Below are 21,078 nucleotides of genomic sequence, written 5' to 3' on the forward strand. Positions count from 1 at the left end.
GGCCAAATGATTTAAATCCCCAAGATATTTGATATAAACATGGCGGGGGATCCACACACCCCTGGCCATGTTGCTTTATGGATACCAGTCTGTGATCCATGTAAGTAACTTTCTGGGGGAGGACATACTTTTTTTAATAAAATCACTTTAAAAATGGTATATCTACGAGATATGTTAATATACAGCATTTTTCATAAACACAGTTTACTGATACCATTATGCTGTGTGAACTTTTTTCTCTGTTTTTATTCATAAATGAGGTGGAAATCATTTAAATGCAGCAACCAAACACAATTTAACCATATATAAAACTAGATGGGACTACAAAATAGCTCCACATATTGAGCTGTAATGATGAATAAAAATTGGTACAACATCCTAATAAATGGTAAAGCAAGTTGTTTTAAACCATCTAGTTTCCTAATGTGTATACATGACTCTGTTGCTCCCCACTGGGACACCCTGCTAGTAATGTTTTATTTATCATCATCATTATTGTCATTAACATTCTCACCCTTTTCCTGTATAGAATCATAACAGCACTACAAAAAAACTTATAATGTGTTGCCAGTCTTTGCTATGAATTATACTCAGCTATTACAAAATGTACAATATATTAAATATGTGTACATTTCAGTTAGTTATTAGTTTATTGGACCTTCTGCATGCTGTTCAGGTGACCACCCATTCTGTATTCTCTTTTTCTTTGCTCTGTATCAAAAGAACAAAAGCACAGTGTATTTTTGCTCTACTGATGAGACAGTTGCCATAAAGACTTCCATTGAAATATACAAATTAAAACCAGACGTTTACCAGTGACTACAATTTCTAACAAAACAGTCCAATTACATTAGCTGAGATGGCAGGGCTCTGCTATGAACCTGTGATGTCAATAGGAACACTTGTCTGTTCAAGCATTCCAGTAGATGATAAAAGCCAGTGAATTCAATGTGGAATCTATATAGGAAATCTATGTAGAGAGAATATGTGGGCTGCCATTCCTTGCTTAATATTTTGAAGATTTTAGATGCTTGGCTGCCTTATTGGTCCACTCTCCCTGATACCCGGAACAAGTGTACAGGCCAGAATTTCTGACTTCTTTTTGAATTATATCCATATCATTTTCAGAACAGAGAAACCATTGAAGCAAGAGACAGTTAGTGATTCACATTTTAAAGGAGGTCAGCTATGGTAGCCATTATCATTTCTCAGCACAGGGTTCCTTTACATTACTATTACAGCTTGGGGTAAATACAAAATAGTGATCTTCTTCAATGCTGTTTTTTTCGGGCTTTATTTCTTACAAATCAAACATAGTTCCTCTTCAGGATTTAAATAAGGGACAGGTTCTGTGCTTCGGGATTTACCAGTTTTACTATGCACTTACCCTACTAGTTTTATTGGGTTATTCCACCTTTCCAAGTTTTTCTTAGTAAACCCGTAGTGAAAGTGTCCAGTTTTGTACATTTAACTGTGTGTGTATGTGTGTGTGTGTGTGTGACACAATGCATGTTTCAATGGAAAGATACTGGACATCTCAATACTAGAGAAGGGTGCATTAGCAGCTAGGTGCGCAATATTGTGCAAGTATACAATACCTAATAACCACCAGATTTTAGTTCAAGTTTAAAGCCTTGCATATTATAAATGGTCTTTAAATTTTGCAAGCATTTGTTTTCTGGAAGCTTTATTTGTATTTGGAGTAACCTTTATCTTTGCTAAAGTGCTTTCTGTCACTCCAAACAAGCTGCTAGCAGACTTCTTAAGCTGGCTTTCAATAAGTTCCATGTACTGCTGAATCTTTCTGACAGCTTCCAAAAAATGCTGTACATTAAACTGAATGAAACTTTTTTTTGGAGACGATTGCTAGTAGAAGCATTGTCATGTGTTTTATTCAGGTGCCTCATGCAGCATCCAGATGGGGTTTGCTGGCCCAGCTGCCTTCATAGACTTCAATTGGAACCACTTGTCACTACCTATGCAAGCATTTTTAAAAGCAAGTTCAATAATAAAAAAAAAAAACACCCCACTTTATTTGGCTTTTCTAGCCACTTGCAAACTCTTGCACAGGTACTTGCTAGTACCTGAAAAAGCCACCTGTTACCACTCCTAGGCATCTAATGGTTGCCATTAGGCACCCAGGTATGATAGATGCAACATTAAATTAACATTAGCCTGCACATAATAATAAAGATGTGTAACACACTGCCGATGTTAAAAAACAGCCCATGGGTAGTGTATCCAGTCCCTATGTAATTCTGCAATTTTATTCTTGTACTTGTGAGCAATTCCTGGCTCTCAAAATTTGAGTTGCTGTGTGTTGTACACCAGATATTTCAGCAGTTACCAAAAAAACAGATGTTCTGACAGTGTTCACAATCTTCATTCAGACTCCTGTAGCAATACAAAGTAACAATAATTTTAATTTTGTGTCTATTCATCTGCAGATCAAAGAGTTGAGACAACTTGATAAAATAAACATAAAAAAAATCTTATTAAATATATAATGTCTTCTTGTGTAACTCCTCATTATCCATTAGTTTACAATAATTTTCCTTTTTAACTCTTTCTTTCCCATTTCTCCCTAATTACTTTTTTCTGATAATTTTCTACCTGCTATTTTCCTAAGATGTATACATGACACTGTTGCATACTGGGGCACCCAGTATCATCTTCACCTTTCATCTGGTATAGAATCAGACCAGCATTAAAATCATCATATCTACATTAGCACATTTAAAAAAATGTTTTTTTAGGTTTGTTATGTATTCTTTTGTAAAAGGCTACCTAAAACACAAAATAATTTCTGAAAGATCTTGTCATCAAATAAAAAAGCAATTATGTTATTTTATGTAATGTAAAGGTTATTGCAAAAATGAACAGCCCCATAGCAGAATCATAAAACTGCTGTGGTCCACCGGGGTTGTAGAGGGGTAAAGCTGAAGTGGTTTAGGTGATGCTGAGCACTCTCATTTATGATCTAAGTTTAACATCTTCAGACTGAAGCTGAAAGTTATTTTCAGGAAAGCTGCCTAAAGCAGTTTTGCAAGTGCTTTGTAAAAGCTTTCTGTACAAGACCATTCTGTAGACTCCAGCATCCCAGGCAGTACACACATATCAATATGTCAAATATATGTCAATCATAGAAGAGTGATTAATCTATCTGAACATTGAAGAAAGAGTCAGCTGTAGAGACCAACAGCCAAAAGAGTTGGTTTACATTGCATCGCTGTATGCCACAATGCATGTTTCATTGTTTGTGGCAATTTGCTGCGCTAGTTTTTTTTTCTTTTCTTTCTTTTTTTTCGGTGCTGCCTGCCACACTACATTATTGTGGAGTAATTTTTAAAATTAGTATATGTGCGTGAAGGCTAATACAAAGATTTTGTCTTTCTGATGTTACTAGGTCTCATTCCTACACTTATACTTATTCTTTGTAACTTAGAAGTAACCAACACTCACATTGTGTAAAATAGTAGTCAGCTGTTCATCTTAACTGGGAACAACAATGCACTCTTTGTGACTGTTATTATTATAATAATATTTAGGGAGAAAAAGGAATGTATGTGTCATAAACCTTTGCTGTATACCCTTCTCTAGCATACAAGATATACTAAAAGATGACTCTGTCCACAATCTTGCAGAATTTTGAGCTGCAGAGACTCCTGTTATCCTGCACAGGCTGCAGCTCCATGGTTTATTGAAGCATAATAATGCAACTTTACCCTGTTGGTTTATAACTAAGATGGTAGATACATTTTACTGGGTTCGTAGAGTGGCCAGGTTTAGTCATTGTACATAAGATCCTTTTTTATGGTGGCAATGTAAATATTGATTATACTTCTGCAAGCATGTGCACCGTTTTAGTCTTTTCATAGGTGATCATAAACTATATAGTACTTATATATGTACAAGTCTTACATGTACAACTTTTGCATCTCACCATAATAGTTTTTTTTAACAAAAATGTTTTGATAAAGGTAAATGTTTGAGGTCTTTACCTGGGGCAAGTCAGATTAAAATGTTTTTACAAATATAATATTAATTGCTACCTTTTCTGTTTTTCATACTTGAAGGCTGGTGTATGCATAGCCCTGGTAAACTCTTACGGTATGTATGGTTCATAGCCTATAGGCCTTAAAAAGTACCTTACCTTACAATTGCCTTACAGGCAAAGGGTTCTAGTTTTTTTTTTCCTAAGCCAAATCTCATGAATGTTATCCAGGAGGATTCCTGGAAACCAAACTACAAGGCAAATACCTCTGTTTATCTTACTGCCTCTGAATAAAAAATGGTGGCAATGGGTTCAATCAGGTTCAGTCACCTGCTGCAGGTAAGAAAATGAATAAATGTGTCCCTAATAGAGAGGTTCTGTTTGAAGTTTCATTCATGCCAGTGGCTAACATAATGTTTGAAAACATTCCCAATCTGAATTATGTATTATTGGCTCTGTTTTCTTCCAGGTTTATATGACAGAGCCGAGGTTTGTTAAAATTGCTGAGTTATTTATTGAACCTAGTTTGCAAAGTTTTGTTTTTACAATGGATTCTGACAAGCTGTAACTCTTCTTTTAAGGTCAAGATATTTTGATTTACATTCCTTCAAATAAAGAACCCTTCTTTTAATTTCAGTGTAGGGGGTTGTAAAAAACCCTGACCATTTTTATTTTTTATGTTCGTGCCATTGAGGAGATTTACTTCACATCCTTTTCTGTAGACACAACAGGAAATGAGAGAAATCTATCCCTCCAAATCTATATTAGACAGTCATCGTAGATTATTGAAAATTAACCCTTTAATCATGTTCTGAAGACAATTTAAAATTTGGATTTTAGCTCAATTTTTAGAAGAAACGAGGGTGTATCTTCATAACTGGAAGACAGTCAGCAATACAAATCTGGCAGAGGTTCTACTACTTACCACTCTATTAAAAAAAACCAAAACATTTTGGCTTTACAAAAACTTTGGAGTGCATGTGTATTTCTCACACAATTAGAATAATGCAGGCCATGTCTCCTATTCATACTATACAGTATGATATAGGAAATGTTATTTCATAATATAATTCATAATATCTGAAAATCTTTTTAAGCTTTTACTTTCAGCTCCCACATTTAATGTTAGTAATACACACAGCGAGAACTGAGAGTCTGTTTTGAGTACAGCCGTGGAGGTGTCAGCCTCTTCTATTTTTGGAATCTATTTGTAATGTGTTGATTAGGACTGTCTGGGGAAACTCTTAGATAATGAAAACAGATTTATTACTTTATTGCAGTTAATGGAAAGCATCTAAGAAGCCATTCTTTACATTGTCAGCTTCATCAGTTTCATTTTGTTATTTAGAACTATGAAGTACTATTAAAACTAGGTATTATAGGTGAAAGAAAATGGAAACGTTTAAACTGCAATTCTAATCTTATTCTTACAACATATCTACAGTACATTTGCTGCTAATCAGTTTCACATCAAAACTGATTCTCAGTCCCTGCAATAGTTTGACATATTTTTTTGATTTTGTCCAAGCACACAACTAACAGCTGCTTAACCCATTTGTGACCAATATAAACTGAGGCCTAAATGCCCAGGCCACATTTAGCAGCATCAATTGGCCTGAATATTTATAAACCAAGGAATCTGACATTTCCTTGTGGGAATATTCTAGGCCCATGTGTTTCATTGGACCGTAACTGATTCCCACTAGGGAATGTGTGAGGGAATGTGAAATTCCCTGTTTTATCAACAAAGCCTTATGACAAAAAAATATAAATTATAAAATATTCATTGTTTTTTCAAATTGCTTTAATAAAAACTGTGTCAAATTGTGTAACTGAATCTGACAATTACAATATTGAACAAAGGCACATGGCTGTTATTAGATGCCAGTGCTAACAGCCAGCTTATATTTTCCTTGTGAATGAACTTCAAAAGTTTAGAAAGCTTCAGGAAGAGTGTGAGTAAGCCAAGCAACAGACTAAGCAATGGCAGCAATGGCCAGCATTGGAATTCAACTTATTTTTCACAGTAAACTCATCCTGGTGACGTGCCTGATAATTGGCTTCATTATAAGTACTTTTCCCTGTTGAAGGTGATGTCATTGCTGGAAAACTGGCACATTTGGCAGAAATAATTTACATTTGTGTATTGCATAAAAAGGATACCAACTCAACCTCACAAGCAGCATGTTAAGGGGTAATGGAAATCCTTGTGCTCTGTTTTACAGCCACCCTATTTTTATTGCTAAAAGGACAGATTTTCTTTAATGTAGAAACCAAGGACAAAATAAAAGAAGAATTTCTCAGTCAAAGCTAGCATGTGAGACAAAAATGAGCAGTTATTGTTGCATGGTTTTCCGATGTTCACAAAGGGCCAATTCATAAGAAAACCCATGCTAAAACAGTATGTCTCCCAAGGATAATTTAATATATATCAGTCACAAGATTGAAAACTTACTGCAACTGTTATTGCACAGTGAAATCGTAGTGTTTCCTGTCTTCATTCACCAGGCTAGCATCAGAAAATATATTCATTTTTTCTCTGTTGGGTTTTCAGATGTAAAACAAGTCTGTATCACACTGTTATTTCAAATACTTTTTAAAATTCTTTTGTCACTAATCCAACTAGTTTTCTGAAATTCTACAACAAAGTATTAAAGCAGCCAGGTGAAAATAAATGTATTGTCACTTTTGTATTATCATATACTATATATTTATATATTTGTACTATTATATATTATTTTATTTGTATTATTATATATTTTAGTATTCACACATGCAAGAATGTTTCTAAGGTTTCAGAAGACCAGGGACAGCACTCACAAAAGAGAAAAAGAAATGGTAGTTTGTCTAACCAAAAATGTAGTTTGGGGTTTACGAATGGCATTTATTAAATGAAATTTGGACTAAACTCACTGCTGCAACAGCTAAATACATATGTCACATTTCTTGTATTTGCTTACAATTACTTAGTTACTATGGACCTGATTTATTAAAGCTCTCCAAGGCCAGAGTGAATACATTTTCATCAGTGAACCTGAGTGATCCAGCACTGCTGGAATGGTTTTTAGCAAATGTTTTGAATCCTCGATAAGATCCATTCCAGGTTTGCTGGATCACCCAGCTTCACTGATGAAAGTATATCTTCTCCAGCCTTGTAGCATTAAAAACAAGCCCCATGAGTTACACAAAAATTGTTTTAGATTAATAACTTAAGCATGCAGTGGAATTATTTTTTTATCTAAACCTACCTTAAAAAACTCGACTGTCGAATCCACTCCATACTGTCCAGTATTTCCCAGGTTTGCTTTTAGAAAAATTTTCATGAAAACATGCACTAAGTGAAAAATAATATTTAGAAATCATATCATAGTTACATAATATTTTTTTTTAATATATACTTTATTTTTGATTGATACATTTTAACAACCATATTTTCAATGTGATATAAGGAAAAACGACATGCTTTTAAATTGTTTCACTTGTATGACATGTACCGACCAGTTCTCCAGCAGTTTTGGAGAATACATAGTGCCCTTTGGATCATGCGATCATAAAATAAAAGGGGAATAAATAAAATAAAAAGGGAACCTAGAAGGACTTCCATACACTCAGCACAATGAACCACCCTGATTATGAGTAGTTTTAGTGTTGAGTTGCTTCTATTATAATATAAGATTTAAATATAGGGACAATGTAGTGCTGTGTGTGGGGGTACCAGGCTCCTGAATAGGGGCAACATCAAATTACCAATACATCTGTGACCGAGTGTCCTCGGCCTTATATCTGGAGCTTTAATTGACCAAGAGAGAAACCAGGCTAATGTGTTCTGATTGTCTGGGGCTAGGGACACCTTTAATTGTATATCTTTGACCTGGACTGATTTACTTGCTCTCTGAGTCTATTTTGTTTTGTTGCCTCTCTAAAGTATTTTAGGATTGGATTCTTTTTTTTTTCTGACATTATATAGATCAATCTACCCTCAATGGGTAAATGTAAATTATTGTTAAAGCTGAACACTGTGCAGATATAAAAACACAATTGAATGTATTCTGTAATAATTTATACAATTAAATTCAATTTTTATATGCAGGCAGTATAAGCAATATAAGCCTCATGTAGTGGGCAGAACTAAAAAGGCCCAATTACTCATCTAGTCTCAGCATTATATGTGGGCATTACCTAAGGAATAGAATGACTATTCTACCTAATTGATAGCAATCTTCATTCCTTTGTTGCCCAGTGATCTCCTTTGGTGTGATCTCCTTTATGTGTTGACAGAAGAGTAAAGGTGAATAAATCTGCCTCTTCTTCCTCCTTACAGGTTCCATCTCCTCTCTTTAAATTCCAGAAACATTGCTGGTAAAGAAACTGTCACTCAGAACGAACGTATAATAAATACAGACAGAGTGAAGTGAACAGAACAGGGGTTAGGAGATCAAGAAGTATTTTTTAAAAGTTAAAGCTAACGCTGGCATTATATGTATTTATTTATATGTGCCCTTTAATGAAAACAAAACAGTACATACAGGTGATAGAATGTCAAATATTTTGCAATATTTTGGATTGTATGATGGCGAAAATATGGCAAATTTATTCATCATTATTATTTTTGTTGTTATTATTATTATTATTATTATTATTATTATTAATAATAAAAACAGCTGGGACAATTAGACTGACACAATATACCTCCTTTCATTGTGCATTAAATAAAAAGTAATTCTTAAAAACTCTACATTGTGTCTGTTTAGTAACCTGAATATTTCATATTTTAAAGGTAAACATTATGCCAGGAATACAACAGATACTCTGTGAGAAAAACAAGATTTGTGAAATGGCTTTAATGATTCCAGGTATTTCTTTAAAATGTACATTTTTACCAACCCAATGTTCTGACAAATCTTTTTCTTTGTTATGGGTGTCTGGAAAACTAATAGTGTGTGTGCCATAGATTATGTTACCATGACATTGACTTAATACTGGTATGTAGTATCAATCTTGACATTTTTTGATGTGTCTGATTTGTGCAAAGAACCCTTTACATAAATAAAATATGAGGATGGGTTTGATGTAGCAGTATAGAAATGACTTTCCAGCTCTGTGATGGAATTCAGTTTTAGCAGCATCATAGAATTTGGCAGGGCTAAACCTGCACCACTGCACTTTTCTGAATGATTCAGATTACATATATAAGAAGTTTGCTGAGATGAGAAAGTAAAGTATAAGCTCTTGCTTGCCATCTGCTGACCAGTTTGGGAAAGTATTTGTACTGTTTGGATGAAAATAAATGCCAGAAATGCAGGGGCTGGTATTCTCACCTACTGGTCTCAATATTTTCTAAGTCATTGGCCTGTAACAAATATGCAGATCAAGAAAATTGGGTAAAACGTTGCAAGTCAGTGTGTATACATGTTCTGTGTCACTGATTCAAAGTATTGGAAACATTAGATCATCAGCATGGCAGAACACAACTATAATTTGCAGAAAGCAGTGGCAGTCTTTCCTTTTAGCCATTATTGGTGCTCAACTATTTTTTTTATCATTCTACTATAACTGATATGATTTAGTATGTTTTCTTCATTCCAGTGATAGAAAAGTTTTTATCAACAATTGTTGGGTCCCACTCAATTGCTGACGGCACAAAAAGTAGATCCCACTCTGCTTATCCATCTGTAGTAATACTATTGTATTATAATTTATACAGGTTTAAAGTAAAAACATTCAATTAGTGTGTTGGATGCACTTAAAGCTTGGCTACAGCTGGTTCCCTTTTTGCGCCCCTCTGATATGTGTTATTTTTTAAAATTTTTTTTATTATTATTTCATATTTCCTTTTTTTAGAAGTGTACATGCTGGTTGCGTGACATTTTGTGTTCCCTCTTCCTTTTGATTTTCTCCAGCAGTAGACACTTATCAGTGATACAGAGAATGGTGCTTATGTGATGATGTTAGTGCTGCTCTCTGCATCATTAAACTAATGACCATGATATAGTAATACCAATAGCAGTTACTATGGTATTATCTTTTTTATTCATCCTGGGGGACATATATAAAAAAGGATAAAATACCTGGAGTTAGGCTTTAAGCAATCACAGGTTTTGTGTAAATCAGAAGCATTGGCCCAATAAAGGGTTTAGAAGGAGGCCAGCACCAGGTGACAGGTTTCCATACTGGTGAATTGTGCTGCTGTTAGTGTTAAACATAATAAGAGGAATAAGGGGCACTGCAGATGCCTCTGTCTCCAGAATATCAAAGAATAAAATGTAGTGATTGCTGCTTTTGGAACATTTGCTTTGTACCCCAAGATCCGTTGGCCAAGGTATTAGGAAGATTGCATAACAAAACAATCCAACACATAACAAAGGTACTTGCAAGAACCAGGTGGAACCTGAATTTAAGCTGTTGAATTATTTTTCTGTGAACAATGACAGGCTTGGGTAATGTCTTTTAATTGATCGGTTATTTTTTTTAATATGTTTAATATTTTTGTAGAACTGGAAAACCTTTCGATATGCACAATTCAATCTGGACAGTCACAAGTGTGGAACAAGTTTTTAAATTATTTTCTGCCAAACCTTGGTAAAAGGACTCAGGATATAAAAGCATGGGACATAAATGCGTTACTGGAAACCTTTCTGTAAGTAAAAATAATGATTGTGTGAATGCTAAATGTTTTACTTTAAACTCTAAAGTTTAAAGTTTAAAGTAGTAAAGTTTAAAGTTTACTACTCTAAAGCAGGGCTGTCCAACCTCCATCTCCAAGGGCCACATACACATCTTGTTTTTCATATGAACACAGTCATTTTCTGATTCTGTAAACCACATCTAAATTTTCTGCTTTCTGTTAGAAATACTGAAATTGTGTGCGGATCTGTGTCTGGCCCTTGAGGAGTTGGACACCCCTCTATGGTGTCATTGTGTACATCATTGTGCACATTAAACCTTTGATTTTCCAAATATGCAATCTTTTATTTCTAATTCTTCTGTATTTTGTTACTATGGAGCAAACATAGTTAGTATTTTTTTTAAATAGAATATAAACATTTAATATTATACAAATGCAACATTTATTTAAGAATCCTATTCATTGGTATTCTGTGCAAATGTGTAAATTTCCAATAGTGAAATTCTAATGTTTAGGTTAAAATTAGTTGCTAGTGCACACATTTTTTTTAGATATTTAGAAATATTTAGAAATATTTAGATACAAAACAGATAAAAACTAAATGCAGCAAATGCCAGTCAATTGTTTATAATTCCTAATACTATACTCATTCAAAAATGTATGCTTTCTAGCATTTGCTTCTTTAAACATTAGTAAATGATGCTTAAAATCTACATCACCATTAATATATCTTACCTTTTGTCTCTTTATAGTCATTTACCTTATTGCATGTTATGATTTGTGCCCAACTTTTTCTAAAAAGTTTCTTTTTATATCATTCCATTTAGTAAAAATACTGCTTCCAGATCTCACACTGCAGTTGTTCTGTCCTGGCATAGCTGGGTAACAGTCACACCCCTTTAGCATGTTTATTTACATGGAGTGTGTCTAACGAGCTCTTTTGTATTGGAATGCATCTGCTATCATACTAACCTGTAAATTAAGGTTGCTCACAGTTAGTTGGCCTGTTTTACAATTCAGTGAGGCCTTTTTGATTTATTCATTATGAAGTTAATATTACTGTTATGTGTGAATTACATAGTGATCTAAGCTAAAAGAACATTTTTATTTCATATTATATGTTACAGAAATGTACCATTCCATCATCACAAGCCATCACCAAGCTCTCCGCTTGTCAGGGTATTTGTACTAATCACATCATTATCACCACTACGCGCCTATATTCATTCCACTGCAATGGTTCAGGACCAACCCCAAAAAACATTTTCTACAATAAAGGTATATCTTGTTTTAATATGATAAGATAGCTCTATGATCCTCTCCTTACTATGCTATAATCTCCGTACATGATTTACATTACTTGTGCTGGTTTTCAGTACTACATTGGCTCCTAGATTATATTTATCTTATTAAACTTTTGAAATTCATCTGATAGAATTTTTTCAAAACTCTGCAGGAAGTGCAAAAGGGGGAAGTCGGAGATAAATCTTTAGTGGGATGGAACTCCTATCATCATCCTATAACATCCTATCATCATACCTATTTAAAATAACAACATCAAAAATGATAATCATTAACCTCCAATAACACTTTACAAATATGTCTGATGCCCTGGGTGGCCACAATCATGTTCAATGTAATTGAATATTTATGTGTTCGAAAGGCTGTAAAAATGTCCCCACTGTACTCATTTTTGTCCCCACAAAGCCAATTTGATTTTAAGGTTGCACTAATGATTTGCAGAAACAGGTTTGTTTTCCTTTCTGGTTTACAATGTTTTACATAAAATAATTACATAATATAAATAGGCTCTGCGAAACTGAAATACAACATTTTACTTTGAGCTTTAATCTTCTGCTATGCTATTTAAAAATATGTTATATTCCCTTAGTCAGAAGAACTTGCCTGTTATACTTTAGGACTGGTTCTACATGGACTGTTCCCCAGCGTTTAACCTGAGGCTTTTAAAAGCGATGTTTGAAATTCAGGCATCTTAAAGCTTGCTTTTAAAACACTGGAAAACGTCTGTGCACCGTTTTGCAACGGTTTTAACTGTGATTTTGTTTTCAAGCATTTATAAACGCTGGAAAACGTGGAAAAACGCTGGAAAGTGCGACCAATTGAAATCATTGGACATGTTTACCCACGTTAGCCCGCGTTAACCTCCATTGCCCTACGGTTTAATTTTTAAAACTTTGCAAATAGCGTTATCTATAACTTTAAAAAACGTGCCTGAATGAAATGCCCTGGTGTAGATAAGCCGATTGGAATGCATGGAAATTTCAAACATGGGCTTTTAAAGCCTCAGGTTAAATGCTGGAGAAAATGTCTAAGCTGGAGTGTAGACTAAGAACCAACGAACTAACGCTCCTTCTATAGCCAATTTATTGGGTTGTTGGGAAAAAGGCCCCCTAAATTAGTGGCCAGTGGATAGAATGGCCCCTTACAGTGGTGGATAGAATAACACTTTTATGGACAACTAAAAATATCATTAGGACCATGCAGCTGGGCCTACCAAGTGGTGCTGGCCCTAGAACTATGCAGGCATCATCAAAAAAGAGGTCATTCATTAACCCTAACAACCTCCTAATAAACACCGGGAATGCACTGTTTGAGAGTGGCTGCTTTAGGGGTAGTTAGGAATATGCTAATTACCTAAATTACCTGCTAGAATGTGCATTTTACCAAGAGATTGATTTTATGATCGGTAACTGACCAGTGAGTCTTACACACATTGGATGTATTTTCACAGAAATATGATCAGAATGTGGATAGGATATTACTGTAATCTTCCCATTTATCTAGTGGAAAAGTTGCATTAGGCAACATTTAGGCAAAATATAAATGCATCAAAACTGTTGATATATACTTTAGCCTTGGGTGGAGTTAACACTTTGCATGTTAGTTTATAACATTATATATCTAATCTACATACTGCAATGTTTTACATTTCTTTTTGGCATGTGATGTGATTGTGGAAGACTGAATGCTATTAATCCTAAATTGGTCATTATTGTGTTGGATCAAAGAATACTTGGCTTCTGATTGATGTTTTGCATGCATTTCAGTATAAGAAAGCCTAGTAGACTTGTTATGCTTTCCTGTGAAAATGAAATCATATGACCACAAGGTGTCTCTGTAAGAATAGAAGTTTTATATACCATACAACTTGTTGGGGTTAAGTGTAACTCTGTGCAAAGTATAATTTGACATTTATAACACGATACAAAAATTAATCTACACAGTACACAGACTAGATAATTTTAACTAGATGACAGACAACTTTCTCTATAAAGAAGCTGATGACTGAGTATTAGATTTCTAAATGGTTTTCAATTTTCTTATTATATCTTTGAGGTGCTGTCAGCACTATAACAGCTTTTTCATTTCAACACCTAGACATACAAAGCTTGTATTTATCTTCTTTCTCCCTCACTATCCATTTTTTTCCCATTCCCTTTTCACCACCCCTGTTAATTTCTACTTCAATTGTGTAAGTTTAAACAGAATTTTATTAAAAGTAGCACTGACTTTAAACCAGAGAAATCCATGTCGACGTTTGGAAAGCACACAGAAACTGACTGATTCATTGATATTACAAACTATCCTTGTAAATCATTAACTGTTATTTTTGTGCAAATTAAGAATATTTCCAGTATTTTATTAGCAAATTCACATTTCCTTTAATGAGGCATGCAATGTAATATCCCATTTGATGTCACACAAAAACATTTGTGCTCTAGAACTAGTTTGACCCAAAGCTAAATAACCTACCAATATGTTTTGCTATCTGATGATAATGTGAAGCTGGATAAAACCTATGCACACATGCAGAGACCATTTAACACCAAGCAGAATGGGTCTATTTTCTCTTTAGAATATAACCGCAGACTTGCAGTGCTAAAGGCAGCAGCATTCAATACTATATAATAGTTCTTAGTGTAGATCTGTACATGTGGGTTGATTTATTTGGAGCAGTTTATGCTAGTTTTCTGAAAATCAGAGCCTTGCATTGTTGGGGTAAAACGCAGATTATGTAGCAATCAGAACTGTTTCAGAAATAGTAATGGTTTTTTTTGGATTGTAGTAGTAGTAGTCTTCTTATAATGATACTTTAGCCTCTTGGGCCATTGTAAAAAAGACATTGTAGCTTGATTGCTTATTTTCCCATTGTAGAATCACACAATTTCAAGGAATCTGTGAGTGTAGAACTTAAGCTACATACACACTTCCAATTATTATCGTTGGAAAACGAACGACGAACGTTCATGCACGATATATATGAACGATCGTATAGCACCGATCCTGCACATAGAGTTAACGACACGATCGTTCGTAGATATTGTACACACAACAGATACGATCGTTTGAGCGATAGAGGAACTATGTGCACGACAGGAAAGTGAACGGACGTTCGTTCATCACGCATGCTCTGAACATGGACGATCAACGAACGACCGTACACACGAACGATGTTCAACGATCGTCGCCCAATCCGATCCGTCGGTCCGGTCGTTCGTTTCCAGCGACTTTCCTCGTTCGTCGGCGTCGTTGGTTACTTTTTTACGAACGATTTTTTGCCCAATCGATCGTTCGTCGTTCGATTGGAACGATAAAAATTGGAAGTGTGTAAGCACCTTTAGAAGCAGGCATTACTGACCTAATGCCAAATTTCCTCATTCAATGAAATTTACTGTCAGTTATGGCAATAAACATGCCAATCTTCCCCACATATAGACAGTGATTCTGGCCACAGCTTATTTTCTCAGTTTTTATAAATTAATGTCTGCAATAGAGGAATGATTGACGGGGAAGGGGGGGAGTAGTGCAGGGGGTCACACAATCACTAAGGGGGAAGGTAACATTTATCATAAATTAAACTAGCGAGTCAAAACTAAATAGGAAAATTTTGCAAAAAAAAAAAAGTAAGTGCTAAAATCCTGCCCCCTTCCAATCCTACACCCTGCCCCTCCCAAAAAAGAGATAATTTACAAACAAAGAAAATAGTATTTTTCTTTTTTTTTTCCTGAAATTACCCTGCCAATGACCCATAAATAGCCAGATTCATTATAAATATCCCAAAGCACAGTAATAAAGCTTTTGAAAACAAATTACCAATGACATTTCCAATGAATTAATCTACACTGAAGCAGCCTGTGATAACTAAAAAGCAAATGTTCTGTTAACGTGACTTCACTATTCTAACACCTCACACGTTTGGAATATGTTGGGATATCTAATCAAATTCTGATTGTAAACTATATACTTTGTATACTTATTATTCAGATGTACAGGTTAATATATTTGCCCTGGAAGTATTTTGGAACATTTCCTCGATGTGTGTTGCCAAAATAAATTAAAATGAGTCTCTTAACAATTTAACTGGTCAACCAATTAATTAAGCATTCAGCTTTGTGCCCAGAAGCAAAAGAGTTATCACTGATCCAAAACAAATTTTAAGAATGTTTATGCTGTTAGATCATTCACTGGAAGAATAAGAGCGTTGGAAGAAGAGAATTAATTGAAAGGATACAGTGCTATACCTGCAATAATGTACATGTTTATTCTTAGTATGTTTCTCCATCATACCAGCACTGATCTGTCATTGATAAAGCAGAACTTAAGCTTTAAAATAAAAACTGTGATTTTCAGGTCTTTTTTTGTGGAAGGGAAAAATGATGTACCTTCTTACCTACCTTATCTTACCTTTCTACACTCACCTGTCCTCCATCCACTGCAGACACCACCATCTTTGTCATGTCTTTTTCCAGGTGTCAGATCTTGAGCCACCTTGCTTGTTTGTGCTGGAATTACATAAATCACCCGCCATATCCAGGTATCCTACACTGAGATATGCATGTGCAACTCATTGTGCATTAAAAAAATATTGTGAACATTCAGATACATAGGTTTTATTGCAGAAGGGATATTACCTGTCTTTCCTGCAATAAAAATCCTGCCTGCACACAATTTTTATATAGTTCCACTTTAAGTATTGTATACTTTTTTTTGATTATTCTAGTGCAAGTATATGGGTCAGTGTACTATTATAAGGTAAAGATGGTAAAACAAAGTCCTAATTTGCTTTTATTTTGCCTTCCTTGGTTTCTCCTTCACTCCTCGTCAACAACTAATGACAACTTCAAATCAAACTTTTCTATTTTTGTTATGTACCTTATTTTATTTTCACTAAAAGTTTGACTGCCTGTTTGTGCTTCTGTATGCAATGCAGGCAGATCATGACTGATGGGTGGTACCCATCACAGCGCCTTTCTTCAATGTCCCCATCCCCAGTACCTCTCTCAATCCATAATGCAAGCCATTGGCTTACTCTTTAGAGTAGTTATGAAAATTTCAATATGCCTGAAAGCACCTATGAGTCTGGAGGAGTGAAAGTTCTTGCATGCAGATCACCATAGTCATTGCCCACAAAGGTTGCTACGTCTCATAATTGAATAAACTGAAATCTAATAAATGAATGGGGCAAGGCAGTGTTCATTAGATTGGGAAGGAAGAACCTAGATGATGCTGGCTGTTCAAACAGGTCATTATGCAGAATCTATCTGACTTGCTGCCGCTTCAATTGCACATTTGGCCTGATTTATTAAAACTCTCCAAAACTGGAGAAGATAGACTATCATGTGAGAACCCGGGTGATCCGGCAAACCTGGATTAGTGACTTAGTAATCAAAATTGCCTTAATAATTGCATTTTATTTTAGATCAGCAATGTGACATGTCTTATTGTAGCCATTCTCTTAACTGCATTATATTTGAAGTGTGGAGAATTTTCATGACCGTGTTCGTGACATGACGCTTGTGAGTGCGGACGTGGGGTAAATATTGGGGTATAATGAAATAACAGTATTTTAGCAAAGCTGTTTTCTATGTTCATACAGATGAGTGACATCTTTCTACAATGATAAATGGCATCAATTAATCAGAGTAAATAGCATGATTTAAAAGTCTTCTTAATGGTTTTGTGAAATATGTGTGGTATTTGTGTCACTCTCGTCACAGCTACAGCACTTCTATGAACACTTCTTCAAGCCACTGTCTCCTGTTGAAGCTTTTAAAGCCTTGAAGGTGATGATAAGCAGGCTGTTGCTTACCCTGGAGCTAATAAATGAAGCAGCTGTTGTGGGACCAAATTTGCTGAACAGGTAAATCTTGTGACCTGAATTTACCATTAGCACAGGCTAAGAATATGCGTTTTCCATCACTGTTATGTTACACCTCTCCTTATTCCATCAATGGAAAAAAATATATTTAGCAAATGTTTCATTATTCTGCTCTGTGGCCATATTGGCACAACAATAAAATAATAAAATATGGATCAATTTGCGAACTGAGCATTTTTGTTTAACTATTTTATTTTTCAGTAAATCGATGAATATGAACATACAGATTTGTTCAGTTAGGAAAGAATTATGCAGTTAATTAACCCTAATTGCCTGTTTTTTTTTTTTTGTAAACTGTGTAATTCTCATCTGATTAAATACATTTTATGTATATAATCAGCCACATGAACTATTTTGCTAAAATTGTGACATTAGCTGTATAATGAGCAAATTCATTATCATGGGAAAAATGGTAAGTACATTTATGTTCAAAATAAAGCAAATTTTAGTGGGTAGATTTTAGTTTTAGTGTAGTAAGATTAGATGTAGTAAGATTAGTAACATTAGAGGGCTTAAAGCAGAAATAAACTCAAAAACACACTTACCTTTAATCCCACAGGTCGATCTATCTGTTAGTTTCTTTGTTTGGGCACCGCATTGTCCTGGTATCCATTTTCAGCCCAGCGCTTCCTCTGACATCTCCTTTTCTCTTCTTCAGGATTCTTCTTCCTGCATTACCCAATCTTGCACTGCGCCGGCGCGAGATCAGGTGACGTAGATGGGGAAAAAAGCTTGACGATCTCACTGCGCATACATGAGATCCTACAATTTTTTCTTCCATTATTGAAAGGGCTCCTTCTGCGCATGCCTTGATCTTGGGCATGCGCACAAGGAGCAGCCAAGAGCCTCCCAGGATGCGATCATTTGCCACAGCAATCAAGACAGAACGAGAAGTGCTGCACCTTTTTTTTTTTTAAACAGTGTTGCATTTAAAAAAAATAAATAAATACAATTTTTACTTTAAATAAAAGGGTTGTCTACCCTTTTATGTAAAGTAAAAATTTTGAGTTTAGGTCCAGTTAAAGTCTTTGCAGATATATGCCAACCATTAGTCAGAATGTTCAGTAGATCCAGTAGACCTGAATGCAAATGTTGGCTTTTCCTGTAAAATATAAGTTTGGCCCAACTACCCCCATCCCAAACCCATGTATTAGTTCTTAGATGTGTTGGAATGAATTATGGATCAGCAAGAAAACTTAGGTGCTCTGAGTTACAAGAGCAATATTGACTCTTACAAGAAAACCAGAGCTTTTCATTCCAGCTATTTATATATCTGTATCTACTAAGTGGTTTTCAATGATGTAGACCTCTGTGTATGCCTTTTTTTATTTGTCTTTTTACATTTGACTGTATTACTGTGTTGAAGACTATTGAAACCCTAAAGCTTAATGGATTAAATATTTTATATAGAGGATAGTTGGGTGCTGAGTTTATAAACTGCCTCCTTTTTTTTTTTAATGTAAGCATTTCTTTAGTTCCTCTTTAGTCCACTTGTGCTCCAACCACCACAGGGGGAAAAAGTTTATACGTGGCAAATATGCTATGTGTACAGCCTTTAAGACTAGATTCCAACACGTCAGGTCCGTTTTAAAAGGCATGTTGTGGATTTAAACCATGTGGTTTAGTCTAAATTTGAGAAATGTGATGGATTTCACATGTACAGTTATAATCAGGTTTACACACATACACTGGTGGTAAGGCCTGAGGACAAAGTTGAGAATTAGCAGTATGCACTATTCTCACCTTTATTCTCTGACACTTTTACAGCTGCCTAACATTGTACATAATGTTTAAAGGATAAAAATTGTAGACATTTGTTGTAAATAAACTATACAGTTTAATCCTAAAATTTGATTGGCTGACATAGGTTACTTAATGTGCTTGCAGTTTACACGAAATAGCTCAGTGACCTTTATTTAACATACAGCAAACATACCATTAGCTTTTTTCATATATAGAATTATTTAAGGTTCCTATTGTATTTGCCAGTGGGGTTGATTTTTTAAATGAGTATAGGCAAAGGTTTAGGTTGTTCACCTAGCAAAGTGAGTAATTGTTCTGTATGTAATAATTAGCCCTGGTGAAAATGAAGAATGTCTGCTATCCAATCATCTGTTAATTATCATGTTTTATATTTCCTTGCCCCTCATTGTGTATTCTTTACATAGTGAATTTTAACCTCATTCTCTAAGTGAATTCTTTCTTGTAGACACTTTGTAAATACCTAAACTACTTAGTACATCAGTCTTATTGTGTTTAGTACAACTTTTCACTCAGTATATCTGTTTGTTAAGACTTCTTTGAAAAATTACGTTTTCTTTGAACTTGGTGGTCCTGCTTTTTTTTACCAAACCAAGATTTGTTGAATGGAGTCCATGTATTAGTATGAAAGTTTGTCCCTAGTGATAAAAAGAAGACATTTTTGGCCACACAAGCTGCTTGTTCATTTCTGTTGAACAAACATGGCATTTGTCTAGTGGTATTTTCTGTAGCTTATTTGGTCATGATGAATCTCAAATTCTGGCAGATTTTTTGTTTTCTTCAGTTGAGGTTCTCCTTGAACACCAAAATGTTTAGTTTTAAAGTCTAAAAACTATTTATATTTTTCTAAAGAGCTTTTGTAAATTTGTAGATTTGTATTGTTGCTGCCTATAACTTGGCTATTCTTTTTGCAATTTCTGACATTAGCATTCCTCATCCTCCCTTCCCTAAATTAACCTAGATTGTATTTTACCATTATCAACAGAAATGCTGAAAACTGAAATCAAGGAAAAGAAAAACCTTGCAAAAGAAACCTATATAGACTAACTTGATTTTTTTTGTTAGCAATTTGTCAGGTTATTTGCTTATTTATTAAGCAAATAACAATACAATTCAGCTAATCATTGTAAACGATGAGCAATATTATTTTAATTCCAGTCATGGAAGGTATATAATAGGGGTTATAATATACTTGATGTTTCTTGTGGTGTGGATCCTCATTTGTTCAAATCCCCACACACTATAATTGGTGTGTTAAATAAATTCAACAAACAAACAAGCCAAACAATGCTTAAAGAATAGGGGATCTTTTAAAGGACAATTTTTCAATTTAAAAATATATTATTCTTTATTAATTTACAACAAAACAAAAAATATGAATATTTGGCAACTCAAGAGCCACAATATCTGCCTGTGTTATGACGACATTATGTGCTAATAAGCGTTCAGATTATGTGTGCAAACTTCTGCTTGAGCTATAATCAGATATAAACATATAAAGAGTTATCACCTGATGGC

General features: G+C 34.6%; 1 protein-coding gene across 1 annotated transcript in view; it reads left to right on the plus strand.

Moving 5' to 3' along the window:
- CPED1 (cadherin like and PC-esterase domain containing 1) overlaps window positions 1-21,078 on the plus strand; it is a 129,326-nt gene that overhangs the window by 23,410 nt on the left and 84,838 nt on the right. Inside the window, exons 3-7 of the mRNA XM_072399032.1 lie at window positions 4,576-4,616; window positions 8,772-8,847; window positions 10,487-10,631; window positions 11,747-11,897; window positions 17,639-17,781. Of these exons, the coding sequence (XP_072255133.1) occupies window positions 4,576-4,616; window positions 8,772-8,847; window positions 10,487-10,631; window positions 11,747-11,897; window positions 17,639-17,781 (556 nt within the window). The remainder of the gene's footprint in view (window positions 1-4,575; window positions 4,617-8,771; window positions 8,848-10,486; window positions 10,632-11,746; window positions 11,898-17,638; window positions 17,782-21,078) is intronic.

This window comes from Pyxicephalus adspersus, chromosome 2, assembly GCF_032062135.1.
Source record: "Pyxicephalus adspersus chromosome 2, UCB_Pads_2.0, whole genome shotgun sequence".
NCBI lineage: Eukaryota > Metazoa > Chordata > Amphibia > Anura > Pyxicephalidae > Pyxicephalus > Pyxicephalus adspersus.